General features: G+C 40.2%; 1 protein-coding gene across 2 annotated transcripts in view; it reads left to right on the top strand.

Moving 5' to 3' along the window:
- Nucleotides 1–1585: 1585 nt before the first annotated feature.
- Nucleotides 1586–27356, top strand: part of LOC106568953 (CREB-regulated transcription coactivator 1) — a 48236-nt gene continuing 22465 nt past the window's right edge. The window contains exons 1-9 of one of the 2 annotated variants that reach the window (XM_082960748.1): nt 1586–1900; nt 6164–6280; nt 7711–8166; nt 8293–8381; nt 20310–20395; nt 22129–22163; nt 25679–25890; nt 26166–26278; nt 26540–26728. In XM_082960748.1, coding sequence (XP_082816874.1) covers nt 8366–8381; nt 20310–20395; nt 22129–22163; nt 25679–25890; nt 26166–26278; nt 26540–26728 — 651 coding nt within the window. In that variant the 5' untranslated portion in view covers nt 1586–1900; nt 6164–6280; nt 7711–8166; nt 8293–8365. The remainder of the gene's footprint in view (nt 1901–6163; nt 6281–7710; nt 8167–8292; nt 8382–20309; nt 20396–22128; nt 22164–25678; nt 25891–26165; nt 26279–26539; nt 26729–27356) is intronic. The other variant, XM_082960749.1, reaches the window with a different exon arrangement.

Genomic DNA, 27356 nt, shown 5'->3' with positions numbered 1-27356 from the left:
ATTACTGTATATACAGTGGGTTTTGAAAAATGTTGTTTATCACAAACACAAAAACCTTATTTCTGAGGGAAGTGAAGTGAAATCTCCATTTTAGTATTTATATACATGCACATTAATTGCTGACATGGTCAAATGGTAATGCAAGGGAAGTATACACCACAAAGACTGTCACAGCAGTTTTCAGAAACACATTTCTGGTAAGGCTGTGTGAAATGCAAATACAGTATCTTAGCAGGTGTCTGTCATACACAAAACCGAAATGACAGAAATATCAATCTGGAAGACAAGATTTCTAACAATAGCGTCACACCCTGATCTGTTTCACCTGTCTTTGTGCTTGTCTCCACCCCTCTCCATCTTCCTCATTATCCCCAGTATTTATACCTGCGTTCTCTGTTTGTCTGTTGCCAGCTTGTTTCGTCAGGTCTTGCCAGTGTGTTTGTGTGGTGCCCTGCAGGCTTAAATTAGGTTTACATGGTTCTGACCATTCTGCATGCCCTGACCCAGAGTGCCTGCTGTTCTTTACCTTATTGACTCTGCCCTGGATTACAGACTTCTGCCTACCTTTGACCTGACTTTGGCCTGCCCCCTGTTTGGGTCAATAAACATCTGTTACTCTAGCTGTCTGCATCTGGGTCTTGTTCTGATAAAAAGAAACCTGCATATTTCTCTTGATAGTATCACTGCTCTTTAATAAGCTTTACATATCGATATGTTTTTGCTTCGTCATTATGGGGTATTGTGTGTAGATTGAGGATTCTTTATAAAAGACATTTAATACATTTTAGAGTAAGGCTGTAACGTATCAAAATGTGGAAAAAGTCAAGGGGTGTGAATACTTTCCGAAGGCACTGAATGTACAGGGAAGCATGCTGTCTCATGCTTTGGAAATGCTTGCCGTTTATGTAACCAGATGAAGTATCTGAGGAGCAGAATACAGGAATCTACTAAGACATGACATTTTCTCCATTTTAGCTAGCCTTTTCACAGAGGCTCAACTCCAAGGTTTTTTCCAGGGTTTAGTTTGCAATAACAGCATAATCCCACACACCCAGTGCCCTGGAATACAATTTCAATGGTTTCCTTGGTTACTTTACAGCCAATTTATTTCCACTACTCTGAATGGTGGGTGAAACAGCATATTGTTTCATTGTGCTTGGCCTGTCGCTCAAAACCTCATCTTTGGCCTTAGTGTCTGTCGAAAAAAAATACATTTTTGACAGTGTTGGTACTTTCAGCATATTAGTAGTGAATTGTGTGATTTACAGTGGTTTATGCATTTAATTCCCAGTGAGAATTATATTGCCAGTAAGCACTCTCCTTTGAGTGGGGACATCTGGTCTGGGGCTAGTTATTAAAGACACAAGGCCTACAAGAATTGGAAAGGAACAGACACACACAACCACATTTATCGGCTATAGCCTTCATCAGAGGAAAATAAGAGGCACAGGATAGAGTATTGTTATGTCGTGCAGGCTAAGTGGCTACAAAAGGCAGGCAAACAAGAAGAACCTGACAAACACGTTCTTTGGAGCATCATCTTAATTTTGTTATTATCCGCATACGTCTGACAAGTGGACCGTTGATAACATGTTCAGACAAGCAACAATGAGGCTAAAATGATTAACTTAATATAACTTTTTTTGTATTTTACCCATCCCTGGTGAAAAAGGTGGGGAATGCAGGCGTTCCAGATGTGCGCGTAACCTACGCCCACGCGCAAGGACGTGTGCATGCAACGTCATTGAGGGAAAGCGGAGCAGAAGAGCGAAACATGGCGACATCAAACAATCCGCGGAAATTCAGCGAGAAAATCGCTTTACACAATCAGAAGCAGGCAGAGGAGACCGCAGCATTCGAGGAAGTGATGAAAGATTTGAGTATTACCCGAGCAGCGAGGGTAAGCTTGTCTGTTTTTAACCCATTTGCTGTTATTACTGGTGAGCTGTCAAATTCAGTAATATTCGCGATGGTCACGTAGCTTAGCCAGGGAGGTAAACAATAACAAACAGCCCCTACGTGCCAGCTAATATTCTTGGCATGAATGGCAACCAGCAGTCTTATTATCGTCTTCGTGTAGTTATTCTCAAATGGAGAGGTATCCCGACTCAAGTCCCTCCGTCTTCAAAAGTTGCACAATAGAGCTCCAGTGCAAGGCAGTAGCCAAGTAATGTGGGGCGTGCATGCGTGTTTGAAAGCCACATCAAAATAAAACGTTCGTTGGTTTTTCTGATCGCACTCTAGGCGAGGAAGAAGCTTCAGATGAACAACGATTTCTATGTATTGAAGCATTTTGGGAAGCAGTGTTTTCAGGTTAAAGATCACCAAAGACACACGGGCTAATAATCAGGTGGGAAAAGCAGTCGTGCTGTGAAACTGGGCAGACAAGTACAGTAATATGATTGACAGTGGCATATTAAAGATGAGGACAAACCCGCACAGATTATGTTGACGACAAACCGCATGCCGCAGGCCTCTAATGCCAGCAACATATTGCGCTCTTAATCAATGTCATTTCAGTGCTTTTGGCAGTACATTTTTCTACAAAATGTATACGAAATAACATTGGTGCATTTGAGAAACGTTGCCAGCAGAACCAGCGCATTTGAAATAGTTTCAAATGGGCGGGTTCTGAGATACTGTAGCAACATTGGCATAGCTCACTGACTGGTTAAATTACTGCATCCTTATTTGGATGGTACTATCCATTGAATACATTGGACAATCATCAGTGTAGTTTTGTTTTTAATTCACAGAAAATAACACATTTTCTATTGATTTCAATTGATTCATTCAGTATTGAGGTGACTTCTATTATATTTCCTGAAGTGGGGGATTTGTTGTGTTAGGCTGGAACCTTTTGGAAATCATACCTGGGTGCAATTTCAACAAACACATTTGGGAAGAGTAGGTTTCACTATTTGAAGACATGCTCTGGAACTTTGGGGTGGATGTGTCAATGTGTAGTTCAGACATGCATCTATGAGCAGAATTAATGTTACCTCAGTCAGCCATGAAATCCCTAGTTTGAAAGCGATTGTTTTTCTGGGAAAGATGCACCTTTTTCCCTACATTTAACCTCACATGGGACAGCCCCCTAGCAAATCCAGTTCTAGCCAATGAGTTTTAGCCCCTCACCATTTGCGTGAGAGCTAGCAAGATGCACACAGAGCGAGCGAGAGAGAGCAATGACAAGGTGCACATATCTGCAATTTTCAGGGACCACTTTTGGCTCATGAGCACTACATTCAGATCTACTAGCTAAAAAGTATACAAAAGTACTGGAGAATCTCTTTAACATATTGCTTTTGGCCTTATAGTGATAGGGGACAAAGTCGATACAGCTACATATTGGGATATTATTTTGGACAATATATTGTATCGTATCATTTTGGCAATAACGCAATATTATTTTTGTGCTAGTTGCCTGTATACCTGCGCTTTTTTACAACACTTTTATTTCCATGATGGATAAAAACTGTCTCTCTTGACACTCTGCAGCAGACATATGGCGAGCGATATAGGTTTGGAACATCGAATCGCAATAAAATCACAGTATCGAATTGCAATACATATAGAATCGTGAGAATCGTAATACATATCGTATCGACACCTAAGTATCGTGATAATATCGTATCATGAGGTCTCAGGCAATTCCCAGCCCGAGTATAGTATGAGGCTAAAAACATAATACTTACTTTGTAACATACAGTATGCATACAATAATAGGAAGGGCAAGTCTAATACTCAGTATTTGATAATAATTTTGGACCGTGCAGTAGACAGCGAGCCTACAAGTTCACTCAAGTAGTCACATTTACCCTATTGACTAGATTCATATGTGGTTGGATTTGTGAAACACTGATCCCAAAATGCATGTAATCTTCGGTCAACAAAATAACAAGATGTATTCAAACTTGACTCACTATTGGGAGATTACTCTATTTTCAAAATACTCTGGAGAAATAGGCTTTAGAGATTGTTATTAAATGATTTCCCTGCTTTAATCAATAGTGCGTGTGCGTGACAGACATGAACAGTTTGGGTACTGTCTACGTATAGGATTAAACAACTTTGATTACCAGCTTTTCTAAACAACATAACAGAATGATTGTCTCGTGATATTACTCAGTATCTCTAGTACATAATAGAACGTTCTGAAACGTAAACTCAGCAAAAAAAGAAACATCTTATTTTCAGGACCCTGTCTTTCAAAGATAATTTGTAAAAATCCAAAATAACTTCACAGATCTTCATTGTAAAGGGTTTAAACACTGTTTCCCATGCTTGTTCAATGAACCATAAACAATTAATGAACATGCACCTGTGGAACGGTCGTTAAGACACTAACAGCTTAAAGACGCTAAGCAATTAAGGTCACACTTAAACTTAGGACACTAAAGAGGCCTTTCTACTGACAGGGTGCCTGCTCATCTGCGTGAACGTGCCTTAGGCATGCTGCAAGGAGGCATAAGGACTGCAGATGTGGCCAGGGCAATAAATTGCAATGTCCGTACTGTGAGATGCCGAAGACAGGGAGACAGGACAGACAGCTGATTGTCCTTGCAGTGGCAGACCACGTGTAAAAACACCTGCACAGGATCAGTACATCCGAACATCACACCTGCGGGACAGGTACAGGATGGCAACAACAACTGCCCGAGTTACACCAGGAACGCACAATCCCTCCATCAGTGCTCAGACTGTCTGCAATAGGGTGAGAGAGGCTGGACTGAGGGCCTGTAGGCCTGTTGTAAGGAAGGTCCTCACCAGACGTCACCGGCAACAACGTAGCCTATGGGCACAAACCCACCGTCGCTGGACCAGACAGGACTGGCTAAAAGTGCTCTTCACTGACGAGTCACGGTTTTGTCTCACCAGGGGTGATGGTCGGATTTGCGTTTATCGTCAAAGGAATGAGCGTTACACCGAGGCCTGTACTCTGGAGCGGGATCAATTTGGAGGTGGAGGGTCTGTCATGGTCTGGGGCGGTGTGTCATAGCATCACCGGGCTGAGTTTGTTGTCATTGCAGGCAATCTCAACGCTGTGCGTTACAGGGAAGACATCCTCCTCCCTCATATGGTACCCTTCCCGCAGGCTCATCCTGACATGACCCTCCAGCATGACAATGCCACCAGCCATACTGTTCCTTCTGTGCGTGACTTCCTGCAAGACAGGAATGTCAGTGTTCTGCCATGGACAGCGAAGAGCCCAGATCTCAATCCCATTGAGCATGTCTGGGACCTGTTGGATCAGAGGGTGAGGGCTAGGGCCATTTCCCCCCCCCCCCCCCCCCCCCCCCCCCCCCCCCACACCCTTTGTTCAGGGACACATTATTCCATTTCTGTTAGTCACATGTCTGTGGAACTTGTTCAGTTTATGTCTGTTGTTGAATCTTGTTATGTTCATACAAATATTTACACATGTTAAGTTTGCTGAAAATAAATGCAGTTGACAGTGAGAGGACGTTTCTTTATTTGCTGAGTTTATGTCGTTGGCTGCCACCACCTGAAATCACAGCCAATCATAGATAATTGTTAGATATTACTGCACGGTCGGAACTAGAAGCACAAGCATTTCGCTACACTCGCATTAACATCTGCTAACCATGTGTATGTGACCAATAAAATGTGATTGATTTGAGATAAACTATTTGCATACTATTTGAACTGTTGAACCTATAAGGGTGTGACCTTGAGTTTTTGTAAGGATGGAAAGACATTCATATAGGTGATAGTTATCCCAGCTAGGCCTGTATGTGGTGCCATTCAATGTCAAGGTGAGGCGGTGTGGCAAGATTGTAAATAATGAAAACATAATTTAGTCATGGGTGATCTGTAATTGCTGAAAAAATTTATTTTTCTCTATGAAGTTTATTAGGTAAATTGAGGTTAAAGGTGAGTAAATGTCATTTTCACACAACAATAGGTGATCGCTTCGGCCAGACAAGTCTTATCCCCTTGGTTCTAACTGAGATGGATGGAGTGATTTGTAATCTATAAAATCAATGTGAAACAAGGAAAGTGTTTGTTTTTTTCGTCGGTCAAAATTTGTGTGCTCTGTCACACTCATTTTGTTTTTTAATTATTGTTGCATATTTAATACTGAACATTATCTGATGCCATGTTTGCTTTTTGTTTTGTTTCGTCACTCCTTATACAGTTACAGTTACAGAAGACCCAGTATTTACAGCTGGGACAAAACCGTGGGCAGTACTATGGTGGATCATTGCCAAATGTCAATCAGATTGGAAATGGCACCATTGACATGCCTTTTCAGGTAATGTGTGTTTGTAGGACTATTCATACCTCTTGACGTATTCCACAATTTGTTGTTATAGCCTGAATTCAAAATGGATTACATTTTTCTTCTCTCACCTACACAATACCCCATATAAATGTTAGCAAATGTATTTAAAATTAATTAAAGAAATGTCATTTACATTAAGTATTCACACCCCTAAGTCAATACTTTGTAGAAGCAACTTTGACAGTGATTACAGCTGCGAGTATTTGTAACTCGGCCACTCAAGAACATTCACTGTCTTCTTGGTAAGCAACTCCAGTGTAGAGTTGGCCTTGTGTTGTAGGTTATTGTTCTGCTGAAAGGTGAATTAATCTCCCATTGTCTGGTGGAAAGCAGACTGAACCAGAATTTCCTGAAGGATTTAGCCTGTGCTTAGCTCCATTCGGTTTCTTTTTTTTATCCTGAAAAACTCCCCAGTCCTTAACGATTACAAGCATACCCATAACATGATGCAGCCACCACTATGCTTGAAAATATGGAGAGTGGTACTCGGTTATATTGGATTTATCCCAAAAATAGCACTTTGTATTCAGGACAAAAAGACAATTGCTTTGCAACACTTTTTTCTGGATTACTTTAGTGCCTTGTTGCAAACATATTCTGTACATGCTTCCTTTTCAATTTGTCAATTAGGTTACTATTGTGGAGTAACAACATAGTTGTCGATCCATCCTCAGTTTTCTCCTATCACAGCCATTAAACTCTGTAACTGTTTTAAAGTCACCATTTGCCTCATGGTGAAATCCCTCATGGTTTCCTTCCTCTCCGGAAACTGAGTAGGGAAGGACGCCTGTATCTTCGTAGTGACTGGGTGTGTTGATACACCGTCCAAATTGTAATTAATAACTTCACCATGCTCAAAGGGATATTCAATGTCTGTTTTTTTTTATTTTTACTCATCTACCAATAGGTGCCCTTTGCGAGGCATTGGAAAACCTCCCTTGTCTTTGTGGTTGAATATGTGTTTGAAATTCACTGCTTGACTGACTGACCTTACAGATAATTGTATGTGTGGGTTACAGAGATGAGGTAGTCATTCAAAAATCATGTTAAACACTTATTGCATAAAGAGTCCATGCAACTTATTATGTGACTTATTAAGTACATTTTTACTCCTTAACTTATTTAGGCTTGAATACTGAAATGCATTTCAGCTTTTAATTTTTTATTAATTTGTAGAAACTTCGAAAAACATAATTCCACTTTGACATTGTGGTATTATGTGTAGGCCAGTGACAAAAAAATCACAAAAAAAAAAAAAAAGACAATCAAGTCAAGGGGTGTGATTACTTTATGAAGGCGCTGTATGTGTGGTCTTACCCTGAATGGAAATTTGTTTACTCTTTTGACATTTTTCTGTCTTATCTATGGAGCTTGTAACTGGTTTTCTTTGGTGTCTGCAGACTCCCTTTCAAGGTTCAGGTGACACTAGCAGGACAACACGGCATCATGGATTGGTTGACAGAGTTTACCGGGACAGAAATCGCATCACATCCCCACACGGAAGGCCCCTCGACAAACATGGACGCCAAATATCTTTTACTTTCGGTTTATGCTACAGTTGATAACACTTTTTATTTTACGGTCCGCTATGCAACGGATATTTGATTATGAATGACATGGTAATTTTACAGTAACAATTTGCCTTTTCATTAAAGCAAGCACCACTATGTAACATCTTTAACCATTGTACTTCAAAAGCATATGCTGTACTTTATTGCATAATGGTGTTTTACATCCATTGACGTCAGTTGTGAAACGCTACAGATTTGTGTTGCCCTTAACCAGGGGTATCACATTGATAGCTGTCCATATGGCTCAGTGTATCTGTCACCCCCACCTGACACCAGTTGGAGGAGGTAAGATAACCCAACTATGTGATGTGAAACTGTTGGGATTTCGTTGTGAAACGCTCCCTTGACTTTCCACAGCAGATACAGTTGGTCACCCCCTAAGTGGTGTACGTCTCTTTCCCTGTGCTATAGGACTAACTCGGACTCTGCGTTGCATCAGAGCACTTTGAACCCACAGGACATTTACGCGGGAGGCTCACAGGACATGCAGCCTAAACGAGGTGTGTTGGATTTGAACGGTACAAGTTTTATAAACTTTACATTAGTTCATCATTAGACATTGAATTATTTTGGACAGAACCGGTTAACAAAATGTCTTGGCCCTATAATGACCCCATGAGAGGAATGAATAGCCGTTGTAGGGTACAATGCTCTGTTTCCAGTTGGTAGGCTTAATAATGATTTTTTTTTATTCCAGCACTGAATTATTAGCCAAGTTGTTATGAGGGAGGTGGTATTCAATGTATTGACAATGAAATATATTGTAATGGCTTTGCTGGCTACTCTTTATTGTACTGTTGAATAGTGTCTAGTGTACCTGATAAAAGGTTTTAGACTATGTCTTCGAAGGCTATAGACATTACTCATGGGACGAATAGGAATCTCTGAGTGGTTTTCAATGTTACATGCTAATGGTGTCTTTAACATTTTTTTAAATTATATTTAACTAGGCAAGTCGGCTAAGAAGAAATTCTTATTTACAATGACGGCCTAGGAACAGTGGGTTAACTGCCTTGTTCGGGGGCAGAACGACAGATTTTTACCTTGTCAGCTCGGGGATTTGATCTAGCAACCTTTCGGTTACTGGCCCAACGCTCTAACCACAAGGCTACCTGCCGCCCCTGCCGTTTTCGGGAATCGCCAGCGCAGCCCCAAAATATTTTAGGTATCTCAGATTGTTCTTGCATTTCTCACAGAAACTTTGTTGGGAGGAAAGATGTTTGACATGTTTTTTTTCATTTGTATCAGAAACCATTTTTGAGAAAATAATGATTAAAGTGGCCATTGTTAGACCTATACATGCCTCCTGTAAGACCGTATGACATGTGAACCGTACACGATACAGACAACATATTGGTGTCATTGTACTCCTTGTAGTGTGCACTAAAATATGGAGTATGTCTTGACATTAATTGTTCACATTAATTTATTCAACATAAAAAAATATGAATATGTCAAAAGTAGCTTTTTTTGATTTTGTTCATTTTAAGATGTTGTTTGGAACAATATACTCTACAAGTACATCACATTTCCAGAGTGGGCTCTCTCCTAACAGTGAATGGGGAAATGGATTCAAAAGGAATTTGCTGGTGATTTGCTGAATGTGCAATCCTAATGGTCTGTGATTGGTTAAAGATGCTACACCAGGGGTCTCCAACAATGTGTTCCACCGCAAACTGTCATGAATAAATCTCAGAAGTGTCAGACACCGCAAGCTCCCCAGATACTATCTAACCAACGCAGCGCTGACATTATCCCATTGCTGGTTAGCCACTATCCAAACCTAATACAATATATCTGCCAATTGATTTCCAGCAATATTGCCCCTTTCTGTCTGTGGTGGTTGTTTGTCTATCAGTCCATGTGTATCCAGTTGATGTCATAACAGTCTTGTGGGTTGGAAGAAATACTTTCCCCAAAACATACTCAATTAAATGTTAACTGCAAAGTAGACTTACCTGGCAGAAGTATGTGATGAGTAAGTACAGTTGAAGTCAGAAGTTTACATACACTTAGGTTGGAGTCATTGAAACTTGTTTTTCAACCACTCCACAAATTTCTTGTTAACAAACTAGTTTTGGCAAGTCGGTTAGGACATCTTCTTTGTGCATGACACAAGTCATTCTTCCAACAATTGTTTACAGACAGTGAAATAACCTGTATCACAATTCCAGTGGGTCAGAAGTTTACATACATACACTAAGTTGACTGTGCCTTTGAACATTTTGGAAAATTCCAGAAAATGATGTCATGGCTTTAGAAGCTTCTGATAGGCTAATTGACATCATTTGAGTTAATTGGAGGTGTACCTGTGGATGTATTTCAAGGCCTACCTTCAAACTCAGTGCCTCTTTGCTTGACATCATGGGAAAATCAAACGAAATCAGCCAAGACCTCAGAACAACAATTGTTGACCTCCACAAGTCTGGTTCATCCTTGGGAGCAATTTTCCAAACGCCTAAAGGTACCACGTTCATCTGTACAAACAATAGTACACAAGTATAAACACTATGGGACCACGCGGGCGTCATACCACTCAGGAAGGAGAAGCGTTCTGTCTCCTAGAGATGAACATACTTTGATGCGAAAAGTGCAAATCAATCCCAGAACAACAGCAAAGGCCCTTGTGAAGATGCTGGAGGAAACGGGTACAAAAGCATCTATATCCACAGTAAAACGAGTCCTATATATCGACATAACCTGAAAGGCCGCTCAGCAAGGAAGAAGCCATTGGTCCAAAACCACCATAAAAAAGCCAGACTACGGTTTGCAACTGCACATGGGGACAAAGATTGTACTTTTTGGAGAAATATCATCTGGTCTGATGAAACAAAAATAGAACTGTTTGGCCATAATGACCATCGTAATGTTTGGAGGAAAAAGGGGTAGGCTTGCAAGCCAAACAACACCATCCCAACCGTGAAGCACAGGGGTGGCAGCATCATGTTGTGGGGGTGCTTTGCTGCAAGAGGGACTGGTGCGCTTCACAAAATAGATTGCATCATGAGGTAGGAAAATTAGGTGGATATATTGAAGCAACATCTCAAGACATCAGTCAGGATGTTATAGCTTGGTCACAAATGGACAATGACCCCAACCATAGTTCCAAAGTTGTGGCAAAATGGCTTAACGACAACCAAAGTCAAGGTATTGGAGTGGCCATCACAAAGCCCTGACCTCAATCCTATAGAAAATGTATGGGCAGAACTGAAAAATTGTGTGCGAGCAAGGAGGCCTACAAACCTGACTCAGTTACACCAGCTCTGTCAGGAGGAATGGGCTAAAATTCACCCAACTTATTGTGAGAAGCTTGTGGAAGGCTACCCGAAATGTTTGACCCAAGTTAAACAATTTAAAGGCAATGCTACCAAATACTAATTGAGTGTATGTAAACTTCTGACCCACTGGGAATGTGATGAAAGAAAAAAAAAACATGAAATGATGTCTAATATTATTCTGACATTTCACATTCTTAAAATAAAGTGGGGATCCTAACTGACCTAAGACAGGGAAGTTTTACTGGGATTGAATGTCAGGAATTGTGAAACTGAGTTTAAATATATTTGGCAAAGGTGTATGTAAACTTCTGACTTCAACTGTGCAGTCGTGGCCAAAAGTTGATAATGACACACATTCATTTCCACAAAGTTTGCTGCTTCAGTGTCTTTAGATATTTTTGTCAGATGTTACTATGGAATACTGAAGTATAATTACAAGCATTTCATTACAAGCTTTTATTGACAATTACATGAAGTTGATGCAAAGAGTCAATATTTGCAGTGTTGACCCTTCTTTTTCAAGACCTCTGCAATCCGCCCTGGCATGCTGTCAATTAACTTCTGGGCCACATCCTGACTGATGGCAGCCCGTTCTTGCATAATCAATGCTTTGAGTTTGTCAAAATGTGTGGGTTTTTGTTTGTCCACCTGCCTCTTGAGGATTGGCCACAAGTTCTCAATGGGATTAAGGTCTGGGGAGTTTCCTGGCCATGGACCCAAAATATCGGTGTTTTGTTCCCCGAGCCACTTAGTTATCACTTTTGCCTTATGGCAAGGTGCTCCATCATGCTGGAAAAGGCATGGTTCGTCACCAAACTGTTTCAGGATGGTTGGGAGAAGTTGCTCTCGGAGGATGTGTTGGTACCATTCTTTATTCATGGCTGTGTTCTTAGGCAAAATTGTGAGTGAGCCCACTCCCTTGGCTGAGAAGCAACCCCACACATGAATGGTCTCAGGATGCTTTACTGTTGGCATGACACAGGACTGATGGTAGCGCTCACCTTGTCTTCTCCGGACATGCTTTTTTCCGGATGCCCCAAACAATCGGAAAGGTGACTCATCAGAGAAAATGACTTTACCCCAGTCCTCAGCAGTCCAATCCCTGTACCTTTTGCAGAATATCAGTCAGTCCCTGATGTTTTTCCTGGAGAGAAATGGCTTTTTTGCTGCCCTTATTGACACCATGCCATCCTGAAAAAGTCTTCGCCTCACTGTGTGTGCATATGCACTCACACCTGCTTGCTGCTATTCCTGAGCAAGCTCTGTACTGGTGGTGCCCGGATCCTGCAGCTCAATCAACTTTAGGAGAAGGCCCTAGCGCTTGCTGGACTTTCTTGGGCACCCTGAAGCCTTCTTCACAACAATTGAACCACTCTCCTTGAAGTTCTTGATGATCCGATAAATGGTTGATTTAGGTGCAATCTTACTGGCAGCAATATCCTTGCCTGTGAAGCCCTTTTTGTGCAAAGCAATGATGACGGCATGTGTTTCCTTGCAGGTAACCATGGTTGACAGAGGAAGAACAATGATTCCAAGCACCACCCTCCTTTTGCCACTTCCAGTCTGTTATTCAAACTCAATCAGCATGACAGAGTGATCTCCAGCCTTGTCCTCGTCAACACTCACACCTGTGTTAACGAGAGAATCACTGACATGTCAGCTGGTCCTTTTGTGGCAGGGCTGAAATGCAGTGGAAATGTTTTTCTTGGGATTCAGTTCATTCGCATGGCAAAGAGGGAATTTGCAATTAATTGCAATTCATCTGATCACTCTTCATAACATTCTGGAGTATATGCAAATTGCCATCATACAAACTGAGGCAGCAGACTTTGTGAAAATGAATATTTGTGTCATTCTCAACTTTTGGCCACGACTGTATATAATTTGTATCTATTACTTGTTATTTTCCAACTTTGCCATGAAATGAGCAGCAGCAATACAGAACCATCACTAGACCGGCACACTAGGTGCGCAATTAAAGGGCCAGATGCGCAATTAAAGAGGAAATACACTAAAATAGATTTTATTTTCTTCCCTTCCAGACTAAAGCATTGACATTGACTCAGAACATCTCATTTCGTTGTTTCTCGATGAACAATTGTAATTTTGAGAGTGAAAAACCCCCAAAAATGGGAAAATATAAACCAGATTTTTTTAGATAAAAAATCTCAGATTTTATAGGGCCCCCTTAGAGTTGTTTATTAATTATATTACCAGGTATATTGACAGAAAACAGTGCACTACTTTCTCTTGTAGACAAAGGCCCCGGGGAAGAGTTGCAGAGGAGAAGAGACGTGCCTATTTGATAGCAACAAAAAAAGCTTGCAACATGTTTCTTTTTGAAAAGTGGCTCTCATGCTAGAAAAGGTTGAAAATCCCTGTGCCAGACATAGGATATATATATATATATTTTTTTTAAAAAGTAATTTCAAAAAATGTCCATAATATATCTGCAGTAATAGTGGAATGACAGTGTTTCACAGTATTACTTACACGCCAGTGTTGTGATTGGCTGTGATATTCACCTATTGATTTCAGCTGTTGTAAAAATGTGAAAGCTGTTATGATTTTGTGGCTGTGTTATCTAGTGTAAATAGCTCTGTCATTTCCTGGTTGCTAAACATTTCAGTTTGTGAGAAAAGAAGCACTGAACAGTGTAGGGAATCATTGTACCATCTAAATCGCTGTGAAATATCTTTTCAATAAACCAAAATATAGTTTTTACAGCTTTTTAAAGCTGGTGGACCAAAATCACTATTTTAAGGAGTATATTGTTGCAAACAATGTCTTAGGCCAGGCACCACAGGCTGAAATTAAATTTTTGGAGACTTGTTGTAAACATAAAAATGTAAACTTTTCTTTATGCTACTGTTATCAAAATGTTCATGAATTTTAATTAACCACTTTTAAAATGAACATCATTAACTTGCAAAGCTCATTACATTAAATTACACATAATTTAAAAGCCCATTTCATAGAGGATTTTACAAATGGGACTATATTTTTAGTGACTTACTTTGAAGAGATGGTGATATGGTCTAAATAGGCGTTAGGTAGTCTAAATTCAGTGTACTTGACTTTAACTGCCATTTCTCGACAGTCAGACTCTTCCCACACGCCAGCAAATTTTTATCTGCTTCAGAATCATCTGCATTCACCAAATGTTGCTTGGTTATTCCACAGACTTGCCCAGAGGGAATTGTTGGTATGTTGTCCATTTTACTTTATTCTAGATAATATTTTCACTCACTGTTCCAGTTAACCCGAGCTGCCCTCAAACCAAGGCAATCTGCCTGCTAATTATCTATAGTATACATTTCAACTTGTCAATTTCAAATGATTTTCGAACAATTTGTAGTTTCTAACAATAGTTTTAATTGAGGTGTGTTCCATCTCCTCATTAATTCACATAAGATGTAGCCCATTTCACTGTTGCGGATAATTTATCTTTGAGGCTTTACTGAGCCAGACAAACTTCTCTCTTCAATGAGAGCCCAAGCACTTCCCCAGTGTTACACCAGATTAAGTATGAAGACATTGCACATCTCTAGTCAGAACAGTCCTTGCACTAACTTTTTCCCCTGGCACATTTTCTGACTGGCGCCCACATTGCCTGTATTGTTGTTTTCCTTACAAATTGGACTTTCGACGTGTGCATTCTTATCAAAGTAAGTGCCTTATTTTCTGTATATGGTGTTGTCGTTTCTACAGTAGCATTTATTTTTTATTATTATTGAAGTTTTAAATGTTTTATTTCACCTTTTATTTAACTAGGCAATTTAGTGAAGAACAAATTCTTATTTACATTGACCGGCTACCCCCGCCTAACCCGGACAACGCTGGGCCAATTGTGCGCCGCCCTATGAGACTCCCAATCACGGACGGTTGTAATACAGCCTGGAATCGAACCAGGGTCTGTAGTGACGCCTCTAGCACTGAGATGCAGTGCATTTGACCGCTGCGCCATTCGGGAGCCCCCCGGGAGCATACAGTATATATGGATCATAATGTATTTACTGTTTTATTCACATGTTTTCAAGTACTGGTTACAAATCATGCATTCTGATTCTTGCATAGATTATAATGGACACACATGATGTGTGTAACATACTTTTTTGAGGGTTTTACTGATTATGATGAGCTAATGCTAAGCTATTTGCCAGCTGTGGGTGTCTCCATGTTTGTTGACGTCATACAATGCATTCTGGTTGTAATGTAAGTGTCTGTCAGACCGAAGATGTTATAACAAGGGATAGTTCACTCGACTGACTTATGGTGCTTTCAAGACAACTGGGAGCTCTGAAAAATACAAGGTAAAATCAAGACATCAGTGATCTTCAGGTTGGGAGGCCCGAGTTCCCGAGTTGGATCACCGTTCAAAATGACTTTTCCCAGTTGGAGCTCCTCTTTTTTTGGAGTTCCCAGTTGTCTTTAACGCGGCATCAGATTGGTACTATGGTACTTCAGGGTTGCCAGCTCAGACCTGTTTTCAAGGGGTTTTATTTTTACTAGTTAGCTAAATTGCCATACATTTTTAATGCTTTTCGACCTGTCCCCAAATTAATGTAATTGGTTCAGATTTTGTTTTGATATTTTAACCTGCGTATCGTGATTGCATTTGGTGTGGGGAGACAAAATACATTTATGCACGATGGCGCACGCGCACAGCGAGTTTGGGTTCCGTGTTACAAGTCATATGCTCCGGTTCTTGTATACACTGTAACACGTACATCGAAGATTTGTAATATGCTGAAAAGTGGCCAAAGTAAGTAAATGTTTATATTTTTTTTTACTTAGTTTATTTGCATCTTATAGTGATTGGCATTCAGGAATTAGGAGTTTTTGCTTTTCAAACAAAAACAAACATGGTTGCCATCATAAAGAATTTAGCTGCTGTTAGCTTAACTGACACGCATCTCTTTTCTAAACAATATTACATCTCTCCTTGTGGCCACCAGAGATGTGGTACATTGTAAACAAATCTAGCTGTTAGGTCGCTAACTTATGTTTTTTGGGGCAGGTCAGCGCAACCTGTTTTTTAGACTAGTTTATGGAATGAGTTTGGCTGTGGATGTGTTCCGTGTGATGTTTGGATGATGACGTTCACATTTTATATTTTACAATAAAAGGTGAAATTGAGGAATAAATTCGTGAAGACCTTTATTTCCCATCAGAACAAAACATTGTTTAGATGCTTTTCAGACACGTTTGTTGCATCATACGTTCTGTTGCTACTGTTCCATTCACATATTTGCGACGGTACGCTGCAGGGACCACTCAACAATGATCAGAAATATGTGATTGTATGTGTCAAAGGGTTAAAATAAAGCAAAAAGGGTACTTTTGAGAGAGCAATATTAATATTTTTTATGTTGAATAAATGAATGTGAAAAGTTGTATTTCAGAATCTGGACATAATAATCCATATTTTAAAGAACACTGAGGAGTATGACACCAAGATGTTGTCTGTATCATACGGTTCACAGTTCATAGAGTCTTACAGAAGACATTTATAGGTCTAACAAGGGCCTAAAATGGCCACTTTCATCATGATTTTCTCAAAAATGGTTTGTGATACAAATGTTAAACGCATGTCAAACATCCTTTCTCCCAATGAAGTTACTATGTGAGAATTGCCAGAACAATCTGAGATAACACAAATATTTTCGGGTTATGCTGGAGTTGGTATTTCAATATATACAGTACCAGTCAAAAGTTTGGACACCTACTCATTCAAGGGTTTTACTTTATTTTTACTATTTTCTACAATGTAGAATAATAGTGAAGACCTCAAAACTATGAAATAACACGTATGGAATCATGTAATAAACAAATCAAAATATATTTTATATTCTTCAAAGTTGGCACCCTTTGCCTTGATGACAGGTTTGCACACTCTTGGCATTCTCTCAAACAGCTTCATTAGGTAGTCACCTGTAATGCATTTCAATTAACAGGTGTGACTTGTTAAGTTAGTTTGTGGAATTTCTTTCCTTCTTAATGCATTTGAGCCAATCAGTTGTGTTGACAGCTTTGCACCCTCTTGGCATTCTCTCAACCAGCTTCACCTGGAATGCTTTTCCAACAGTCTTGAAGGCGTTCCCACATATGCTGAGCACTTGTTGGCTGCTTTTCCAACACTCTGCGGTCCAACTCATCCCAAACCATCTCAAATGGGTGGAGGCCAGATCATCTGATGCAGCACTACATCACTCTCCTTCTTGGTCAAATAGCCCTTACACAGCCTGGAGGTGTGCTGGGTCATTGTCCTGTTGAAAAACAAATCCTAGTCACACTAAGCGCAAACCAGATGGGATTGCATATCGCTGCTGTGGTAGCGATGCTGGTTAAGTGTGCCTTTTTTTAAATTCTAAATAAATCACTGACAGTGTCACTGGCAAGGCACCATCACACATCCATGCTTCACGGTGGGAACCACACATGCAGAGATCATCCATCCGAGATCATCCGTGTGTCTCACAAAGACACAGCGTTTGGAACCAAAAATCTCAGATTTGGACTCATCAGACCAAAGGACAGATTTCCACCAGTCTGATGTCCATTGCTCGTGTTTCTTGGCACAAGCAAGTCTCTTCTTCTTATCGGTGTCCTTTTTAGTAGTGGTTTCTTTGCAGCAATTCGACCACGAAGTCCTGATTCACGCAGTCTCGTCTGAACAGTTGTTGAGATGTCTGTTACTAGAACTCTGTGTAAGCATTTTATTTGGGCTGCAATTTCTGAGGCTTGTAACCCTAATGAAATTATCCTCTGATCTACCTCTACGCAGACGACACCATTCTGTATACTTCTGGCCCTTCTTTGGACACTTAACTCCAGACGAGCTTCAATGCCATACAACTCTCCTTCCGTGGCCTCCAACTGCTCTTAAATGCAAGTAAAACTAAATGCATGCTCTTCAACCGATCGCTGCCCGCACTTGTCCGCACCTGCCTGCCCGTCTAGCATCACTACTCTGGATGGTTCTGAGTTAGAATATGTGGACAACTACAAATACCTAGGTGTCTGGTTAGATTGTAAACTCTCCTTCCAGACTCACATTAAGCATCTCCAATCCAAAATTAAATCTACAATCGGCTTCCTATTTCGCAACGAAGTATCCTTCACTCATGCTGCTAAACATACCCTCGTAAAACTGACTATCCTACCGATCCTTCGGCGATGTCATTTACAAAATAGCCTCCTACACTCTACTCGGCACTGTGATAGACTACATCCAATTTGCTATCTGTTTTGTCACCAAAGCCCCATATACTACCCACCACTGCGACCTGTATGCTCTCGTTGGCTGGCCCTCACTTCATATTTGTCGCCAAACCCACTGGCTCCAGGTCATCTATGTCTTTGCTTGGTAAAGAAACACCTTATCTCAGCTCACTGGCCACCATAGCAGCACCCACCCGAATCACGCGCTCCAGCAGGTATATTTCACTAGTCACCCAAAGCCCAATCCTACTTTGGCTGCCATTCCTTCAAGTTCTCTGCTGCCAATGACTGGAACGAATTAAAAAATCACTGAAGCTGGAGACTCATATCTCCCTCACCATCTTTAAGCATCAGCTGTCAGAGCAGCTTACAGATTATTGCACCTGTACATAGCCCATCTGTAAATAGCCCACCCAACTACCTCATCCCCATATTATTTATTGTTTTGCTCCTTTGTACCCCAGTATCTCTACTTGCACATTCATCTTCTGCTCATCTATCACTCCGGTGTTTAATTGCTAAATTGTAATTATTTCGCCACTAAGGCCTATTTATTGCCTTACCTCCCTAATCTTACTTCATTTGCACACACTGTATATAGACTTTTCTATTGTATTATTGACTGTACGTTTGTTTATTCCATGTGTAACTCTGTTGTTTGTGTCGCACTGCTTTGCTTTATCTTGGCCAGGTCACAGTTGTAAATGAGAAATTGTTCTCAACTGGCCTACCTGGTTAAATAAAGGTGAAATAATCAAATAAAATAAATTAAAAAATCCTCTGGGTCTTCCTTTCCTGTGGCGGTCCTCATGAGAGCCAGTTTCATCATAGCGCTTGATGGTTTTTGTGACTGCACTGGAAGAAACTTTCACAGTTCTTGAAATGTTCCGTATTGACTGATCTTCATGTCTTAAAGTAATGATGGACTGTCGTTTCTCTTTGCTTATTTGAGCTGTTCTTGCCATAATATGGACTTTTACCAAATAGGGCTATGTTCTGTATACCACCCCTACCTTGTCACAACACAACTGATTGGCTCAAAGGCATTAAGAAGGAAATAAATTCCACAAACTAACTTTTAACAAGGCACATCTGTTAGTTGAAATGCATTCCAGGTGACTACCTCATGAAGCTGGTTGAGAGAATGCCAAGATAGTGCAAAGCTGTCATCAAGGCAAAGGGTGGCTACTTTGAACAATATAAAATATATTTTGATTTGTTTCTGGTTACTACATGATTCCATATGTGTTATTTCATAGTTTTGATGTCTTCACTATTATTCTACAATCTAGAAAATAGTCAAAATAAAGAAAAACCCTGGAATGAGTAGGTGTCCAAACTTTTGACTGGTACTGAGCTGTGAAGGGAACGGCACCTCCATACCTTCAGGCTCTGATCAGGCCCTACACCCAAACAAAGGCACTGCGTTCATCCACCTCTGGCCTGCTGGCCCCCCTACCTCTGAGGAAGCACAGTTCCCGCTCAGCCCAGTCAAAACTGTTCGCTGCTCTGGCACCCCAATGGTGGAACAAGCTCCCTCACGACGCCAGGACAGCGGAGTCAATCACCACCTTCCGGAGACACCTGAAACCCCACCTCTTTAAGGAATACCTAGGATAGGATAAAGTAATCCTTCTAACCCCCCCCCCCCCCCCTTAAAAGATTTAGATGCACTATTGTAAAGTGGTTGTTCCACTGGATATCATAAGGTGAATGCACCAATTTGTAAGTCGCTCTGGATAAGAGCGTCTGCTAAATGACTTAAATGTAATGTAAATGTACTGTATATATTGAAATACCAACTCCAGCATAGCCCGAAAATAATATTTTTGACTGGTACTATATTTTTGTAGCTTTTTTTTATTCTTGATAAGTGACAATTAGATAAATCCAACTCTCCCTCTTTCTTCTCCTCAATCTCCCCAGTGCTTCTGCTTCATGTACCAAGGCCAGAAGACACAGAATCAGATATGGACAAAGACGAACAGAAACAGAACTGGGATGGGAAAAAGGTGAAATGCACCCAGATCTGGTGATATACAATTGAAGTCGGAAGTTTACATACACCTTAGCCAAATACATTTAAACTCAGTTTTTCACAATTCCTGACATTTAATCCTATTAAGAATTCCCTGTCTTATGTCAGTTAGGATCACCACTTTATTTTAAGAATGCGAAATTTCAGAATAATAGAGAGAATTATTTATTTCAGCTTTTATTTCTTTCATCACATTCCCAGTGAGTCAGAAGTTTACATGCTACCAAATACTAATTGAGTGTATTGCCTTAAACAATTTAAACTTGGGTCAAACGTTTTGGGTAGCCTTCCACAAGCTTCCCACAATAAGTTGGGTGAATTTTTAGCCCATTCCTCCTGACAGAGCTGGTGTAACTGAGTGAGGTTTGTAGGCTTCCTTGCTCGCAGATGCTTTTCCAGTTCAGCCCACAACTTTTCTATAGGATTGAGGTCAGGGCTTTGTGATGGCCACTCCAATACCTTGACTTTGTTGTCCTTACGCCATTTTGCCACAACTTTGGAAGTATGCTTGGGGTCAGTGTCCATTTGGAAGACCCATTTACAACCAAACTTTAGCTTCCTGACTGATGTCTTGAGATGTTGCTTCAATATGTCCACATAATTTTCCTACCTCATGATACCATCTATTTTGTGAAGCGCACCAGTGCCTCCTGCAGCAAAGCACCCCCACAACATGATGATGCCACCCCCGTGCTTCACGGTTGGGATGGTGTTCTTCGGCTTGCAAGCCTCCCCCTTTTTCCTCCAAACATAATGATGGTCATTATGGCCAAACAGTTCTATTTTTGTTTCATCAGACCAGAGGACATTTCTCCAAAAAGTATGGTCTTTGTCCCCATGTGCAGTTGCAAACCGTGGTCTGGCTTTTTTATGGCGGTTTTGGAGCAGTGGCTTCTTCCTTGCTGAGCGGCTTTTCAGGTTATGTCGATATAGGACTCGTTTTACTGTGGATATAGATGCTTTTGTACCTGTTTCCTCCAGCATCTTCACAAGGTCCTTTGCTGTTCTGGGATTAATTTGCACTTTTTGCACCAAAGTACGTTCATCTCTAGGAGACAGAACATGTGTCCTTCCTGAGCGGTATGACGGCTGCGTGGTCCCATGTTGTTTATACTTGCGTACTATTATTTGTACAGATGAATGTGGTACCTTCAGGCATTTCGAAATTGCTCCCAAGGATGAACCGGTGGTCTAAAATGTATTTTTCCTGATTTTTCTTTGCTGATTTCTTTTGATTTTCCCATGATGTCAAGCAAAGAGGCACTGAATTTGAAGGTAGGCCTTGAAATACATCTACAGGTACACCTCCAATTGACTCAAATGATGTCAATTAGCCTATCAGAAGCTTCTAAAGCCATGACAGCATTTTCTGGAATTTCCCAGCTGTTTAAAGGCACAGTCAACTTAGTGCATGTAAACTTCTGACCCACTGGAATTTTGATAAAGTGAATTTTAGATTATTTCACTTGTCTTTAAATAATTTTGGGAAGCATTACTTGTGTCATGCACAAAGTAGATGTCCTTACCGACTTGCCAAAACTATAGTTTGTTAACAATACATTTGTGGAGTGGTTGAAAAATGAGTTTTAATGACTCCTACCTAAGTGTATGTATACTTCTGACTTCAACTGTATCTCCACTGTTTTGTTATACAGCCCTAACTGAGTTGTATTGTATTCTGAGTTGTAATTTTTATTTTTCACTTAGAATGCTTCATCAAGGTCCAAGGTCCCAGGAATCAAGTGAGTACTTCAGAGACCCACAGACTGTAACATTTAAAAAATCCTGACTTCATGTGAGCTTTGAATGGCTGATTACGAAAGCCTGCGACAGCTGACAGATTATGTGATGAGATGTGATGCTTAGTGTTCAGTTGATGTTTTTCCAACTGATATTTTGGAATAGTTTGAGATCTTTCAGAAATGTTGTGGACCCAGCCATTTCTGGCTGTGTATGATTTTATATTATTGTTATTTTTAGAATGTGAACAGAGTCCCTTGCAGGGATGTCAGCAGATACTGTCCTGATCTTATAAGAGGGAAAACAATTGGAGACAATTAGCCTTCCCTTGGGCTTGTATGCAATTAATTTTTTGCTTTTAAAAGAACTAATTGACCGATGTTGGTTCCATTGTTTGAATTCCATTTCTTTTTTTTCTTTTTTTTTCTGTGAGCTGAATGTGTAGTTTCTGTAGAGATTAATCAGATCAAGCCTGAAGTGTGCAATGTAGTAGGGAGTTGTAGTTTCCAACAGAAAAATATTCAACATAGTTTAGCTCAGAAAACGTGGTAATTAACTACAATGACCATAATCCATTGCGCGCCCGCCTAGTTGTCCGGTCTGTGTGGAGCACTGAGCTGTAATAAGAACGGTGTGGAGCAGACACAGACTGAGGGAAGACCGACTGCATGATTGAGAGGGATAAAAGCAGTTGCTTCACAAGGTATTGCTACCAGAAAATACACGTTTTAAGTGATTGATAGTTAGTATTCAGCAGTCATAAAAGTATGCCTTATTTACTTCAAAGAACTACTAAAACAAAACAAATATTTTATTAAAATAAAGTAATGTGAATAAATGATGGTTAATAAGTAATAAGCAGTAATGGGTAGTCACTACCATTTTAATAGTTTTTGAAAACTTTTTTTATTAATTTTTATTCTGTGTTACAGCATTCAGCCCACATAATGCATAGTGCATTTATTGTAAAAAAAATATATATATATATATATATATATATATATAATATATTATTTTTGAATATTCTAACTGAACCGACCTCAAAAAGCACTAATCGCTCAGCACAACATGATGCTCAACTTCCTATCCGGCTTGAAGGACCATGTACACTACCGTTCAAAATAAATTTCCGTAATTTTGAAAGAAAAGCTACTTTTTTTTTGTCCATTAATATAACATCAAATTGATCAGAAATACAGTGTAGACATTGTTAATGTTGTAAATGATTATTGTAACTGGAAACGGCTGATTTAAAAAAAAATTGAATATCTACATAGGCGTACAGAGGCCCATTATCAGCAACCATCACTCCTGTGTTCCAATAGCACGTTGTGTTAGCTAATCCAAGTTTCTCATTTTAAAACGCTAATTGATCATTTGAAAACCATTTTGCAATTATGTTAGCACAACTGAAAACTGTTCTGATTAAAGAAGCAATAAAACTGGCTTTAAGACTAGTTGAGTATCTGGAGCATCAGCATTTGTAGGTTCGATGACAGGCTTAAAATAGCCAGAAACAAATAACTTTCTTATGCAACTCATCAGCCTATTCTTGTTCTGAGAAATTAAGACTATTCCATGCGAGAAATTGCCAAGAAACTGAAGATCTCATACAACGCTGTGTACTACTCCCTTCACAGAACAGCGCAAAGTGTCTCTAACCAAAATAGAAAGAGGAGTGGAAAGGCCCCGGTGCAAAAGGACAAGTACATTAGTGTTTAGTTTTCGAAACATACGCCTCAAGTCCTCAACTGGCAGCTTCATTAAATAGTACCCGCTAAAACACCAGTCTCAATGTCAGCAGTGAAGAGGCGACTCCGGGATGCTGGCCTTCTAGGCAGAGTTGCAAAGAAAAAGCCATATCTCATACTGGCCAATGAAAATATTAAGATGGGCTAAAGAACACAGACACTGGACAGAGGAAGATTGGGAAAAAATGTTGTGGACAGACAAATCTAAGTTTGAGGTGTTTGGATCTACATTATTTTTTGCCACGTTTATTCTATTAGACACCTTAATACTTTTAAACTAAACACATATTCCTTAAATTATCATTTTTATAGAGCACGAATGTTACTGTCCCCACTACAACAAAATAATACTTAGTGCCTTCAGAAAGTATTCACACCCCTTGACTTTTTCCACATTTTGTTGTTACAGCCTGAATTTTATGTAAAAGTGGAATTGTTTTTCTACATTTTACAAATTAATAAAAATTGAAAAGCTGAAATGTCTTGATTCAATAAGTATTCAATCCCTTTGTTATGGCAAACCTAAATAAGTTCAGGAGTAAAAATGTCCTTAACAAGTCACATAATAAGTTGCATGGACTCACTCTGTGTGCAATTATAGTGTTTAACATGATTTTTGAATGACTACCTCATCTCTGTTCCCCACACAAGTATCTGTAAGGTCACTCAGTCAAGCAGTGAATTTCAAACACATATTCAACCACAAAGACCAGGGAAGTTTTCCAATGCCTTGCAAAGAAGGGCACCTATTGGTAGATGGGTAAAAAAAAAGCTGACATTTAATATCCCTTTGAGCATGGTGAAGTTATTAATTACACCATGGATGGTGTATCAAAGATATAGGCATCCTTCCTCAGTCGCCAGAAAGGAAGGAAACCGCTCAGGGATTTCACCATGAGGCCAATGGTGACTTTAAAACGGTTACAGAGTTTAATATCTGTGATAGGAGAAAACTGAGGATGGATCCACAACATTGTAGTTACTCCGCAATACTAATCTAATTGACAGGGTGAAAAGTAGGAAGTCTGTACAGGTTAAAAATATTCCAAAACATGCATCCTGTTTGCAACAAGGCATTAAAGTAATACTGCAAACTAAATTGTTAAAGCAATTCATTTTTGTCCTGAATACAAAGCCTTATGTTTGGTGAAAATACAACACATTACTGAATAACACACTCTATATTTTCAAGCATAGTGGTGTCTGCATCATGTTATGGGTATGCTTGTCATGTTATACTTTATACCAGGCAGTGTCAGAGGAAGGCCCTAAAGAAATTTCAAAGACTTCTGTCACCCTAGTCATAATCACTGCCAACGGTGCTTCTACAAAGTATTGACTCAGGGGTGTGAATACTTATATAAATGAGACATTTCTGTATTTAATTTTCTATAAATTAACAACATTTTCAAAAAACATGTTTTCACTTTGTCATTATGGGGTATTGTGTGTAGATGGATGAGAGAAAATCTATTTGAATTCAGTCTGTAACATAACAAAATGTGGAATAAGTCAAGGGGTATGAATACTTTCTGAAGGCACTGTAAATACATGTAATTGTGTCCTTTTATTTGAAATACTGTAGAATTCCATTCATTGCTATGGAAGGACTGCTTCTTCTGAGGAGTACCAATATGGCTGACCAGTGGAGTCAAAGCCTCTCATTGGCCAATACATAGCATCAGAAATCCAGGGTTGATAAACATCACTGATACTACATCAACTATCATTATGGGGATACCGATCAACTCTTTTTCTGTTTTCAGTATATTCCCGTCTCCGGATCAGGATCTGACCGCGACACTAATGCCATCAGCCCACGACACGGGCGGTGGCTCCCTGCCTGATCTGACCAACATCCAGTTCCCCCCTCCGCTGCCCACCCCCCTGGACCCCGAAGACTCCACCCTCAGCGCCTCCAACAGCACGGGAAACCTGGCCCCCAGTCACTCACACAGTTTCAGTTCCACCAGCCAAGGTGACCTCTGTCCTCCACCTTCCAGAACAGTAGATATACAGAGTTTTGCCAACCAGGTTTGAAATTCAGGTTTTTCATGTGTCAACAAAAGATGCATCAAAAGTGTGAGGAGAGGTTGACAATGTATGGTTCCAAAATGGCAAACAGTTTGCCAAAATGTATCTATGGTGCCAACGTATGGTGCCAAAATGTGTCTATCTATGACTCTATTGCTCTCGCTTTCTATGAAACTGTGGAATTCTAAAGGGGATGTTTGCTGTTTTGTGTCCCACCAGGACAGACCACCTCCCAGCAAGGTAGGCAGGACAACATGGTCAACCAGGACTCCCACCAGCACCACTCCCTACAGCTCTCCCCCACCCTGTCGCCACCGCTCACCCTCGCCCAGGTAGCACGTACCGTACTTTACCCTTCTAGCACTGTGATTGTTACATATTTCTAAAGAACCTTCCTTGTGTATTGACAATCATTGTAGTTGTATCCTCCCTATTTGAATGCACTTAAAGTTGCTCTGGATAAGAGCACCTGCCAAATGACTAAAAAGTAAGAGAATGGAGGATTGTAGTAGATGTTTCTATCACAGTTTGTAGACCTAATTCTCCCTTTTCCCCACTGACTAATTTCAAACCCCTATGTCCATCTGTCTCAGGCGGAGACCATAGATGCCATGACTCTGGAAGCGCAGTTGTCCCAGTATGCGTTCTTCAGCCAGTCCTCCTCTCAGCAACAGCAGCAGCAACAGCAGCAGACCACTCAAGGACTGACCAGGCTGGTCCAGCTCCCATCCCCTCTGAACACCTCCTCCATCCAGACACAGAACTCCATGGATATGAACTCGGTAAGCTTACCTAATCAAACCCTTCCCTCTTCAAACTTTTCCCTATCCTACACTATGTCCGTAGGACAATATAGTACTCAAACCCACTTAGTGTTCCTACACTATGGAACACAATAAAAAAAAATCCTCTTCAACTATCTTTGGTTTGATCTTGAGGTCAGAGGAACTAGCCTACTTCTTAAAGTCGTTTTTTTTTCTGCTGCAGGAGTATTCGGTAGAGAAAGGCTCTGGAATTTAAGTGTCAAACATTTCCTTACCATCGCCCCAACCGTGCTGAACTTAGAGATTTTAGTGCCCATGTGTAGGCAGATGGTTCATTGAATAGTATTACAATAGGAATGCATCAGTTTCTGTTGCAAGTGTGTTCATATACTGTATACTACCTCTTAGCAGAGTGCAGTTTTCTATCGTGACAAGTTATTCTATTTTTATGTAAACTTGATGTGTCTGAAGCTATTGCTAACCCTTTTATTTTATGGCTGTAGTAGAGGCTTCAGCTATATAGCATCACTTATTTCTTAATTCACAGCATAATTTACTGAGCAACCCATACATGGGTCTTTCTATAAGTTAGGGTACCAGTGAGGATTTCCAACACTGGACAACTTGTTACAGCTGTTGATAAGTC

The sequence above is a fragment of the Salmo salar genome, chromosome 14 (assembly GCF_965601325.2).
Source record: "Salmo salar chromosome 14, fSalSal1, whole genome shotgun sequence".
NCBI classification, from domain to species: domain Eukaryota; kingdom Metazoa; phylum Chordata; class Actinopteri; order Salmoniformes; family Salmonidae; genus Salmo; species Salmo salar.
The sequence above is the reverse complement of the archived record's forward strand: the minus strand, read 5'-3'. Positions and strand labels throughout refer to the sequence as shown.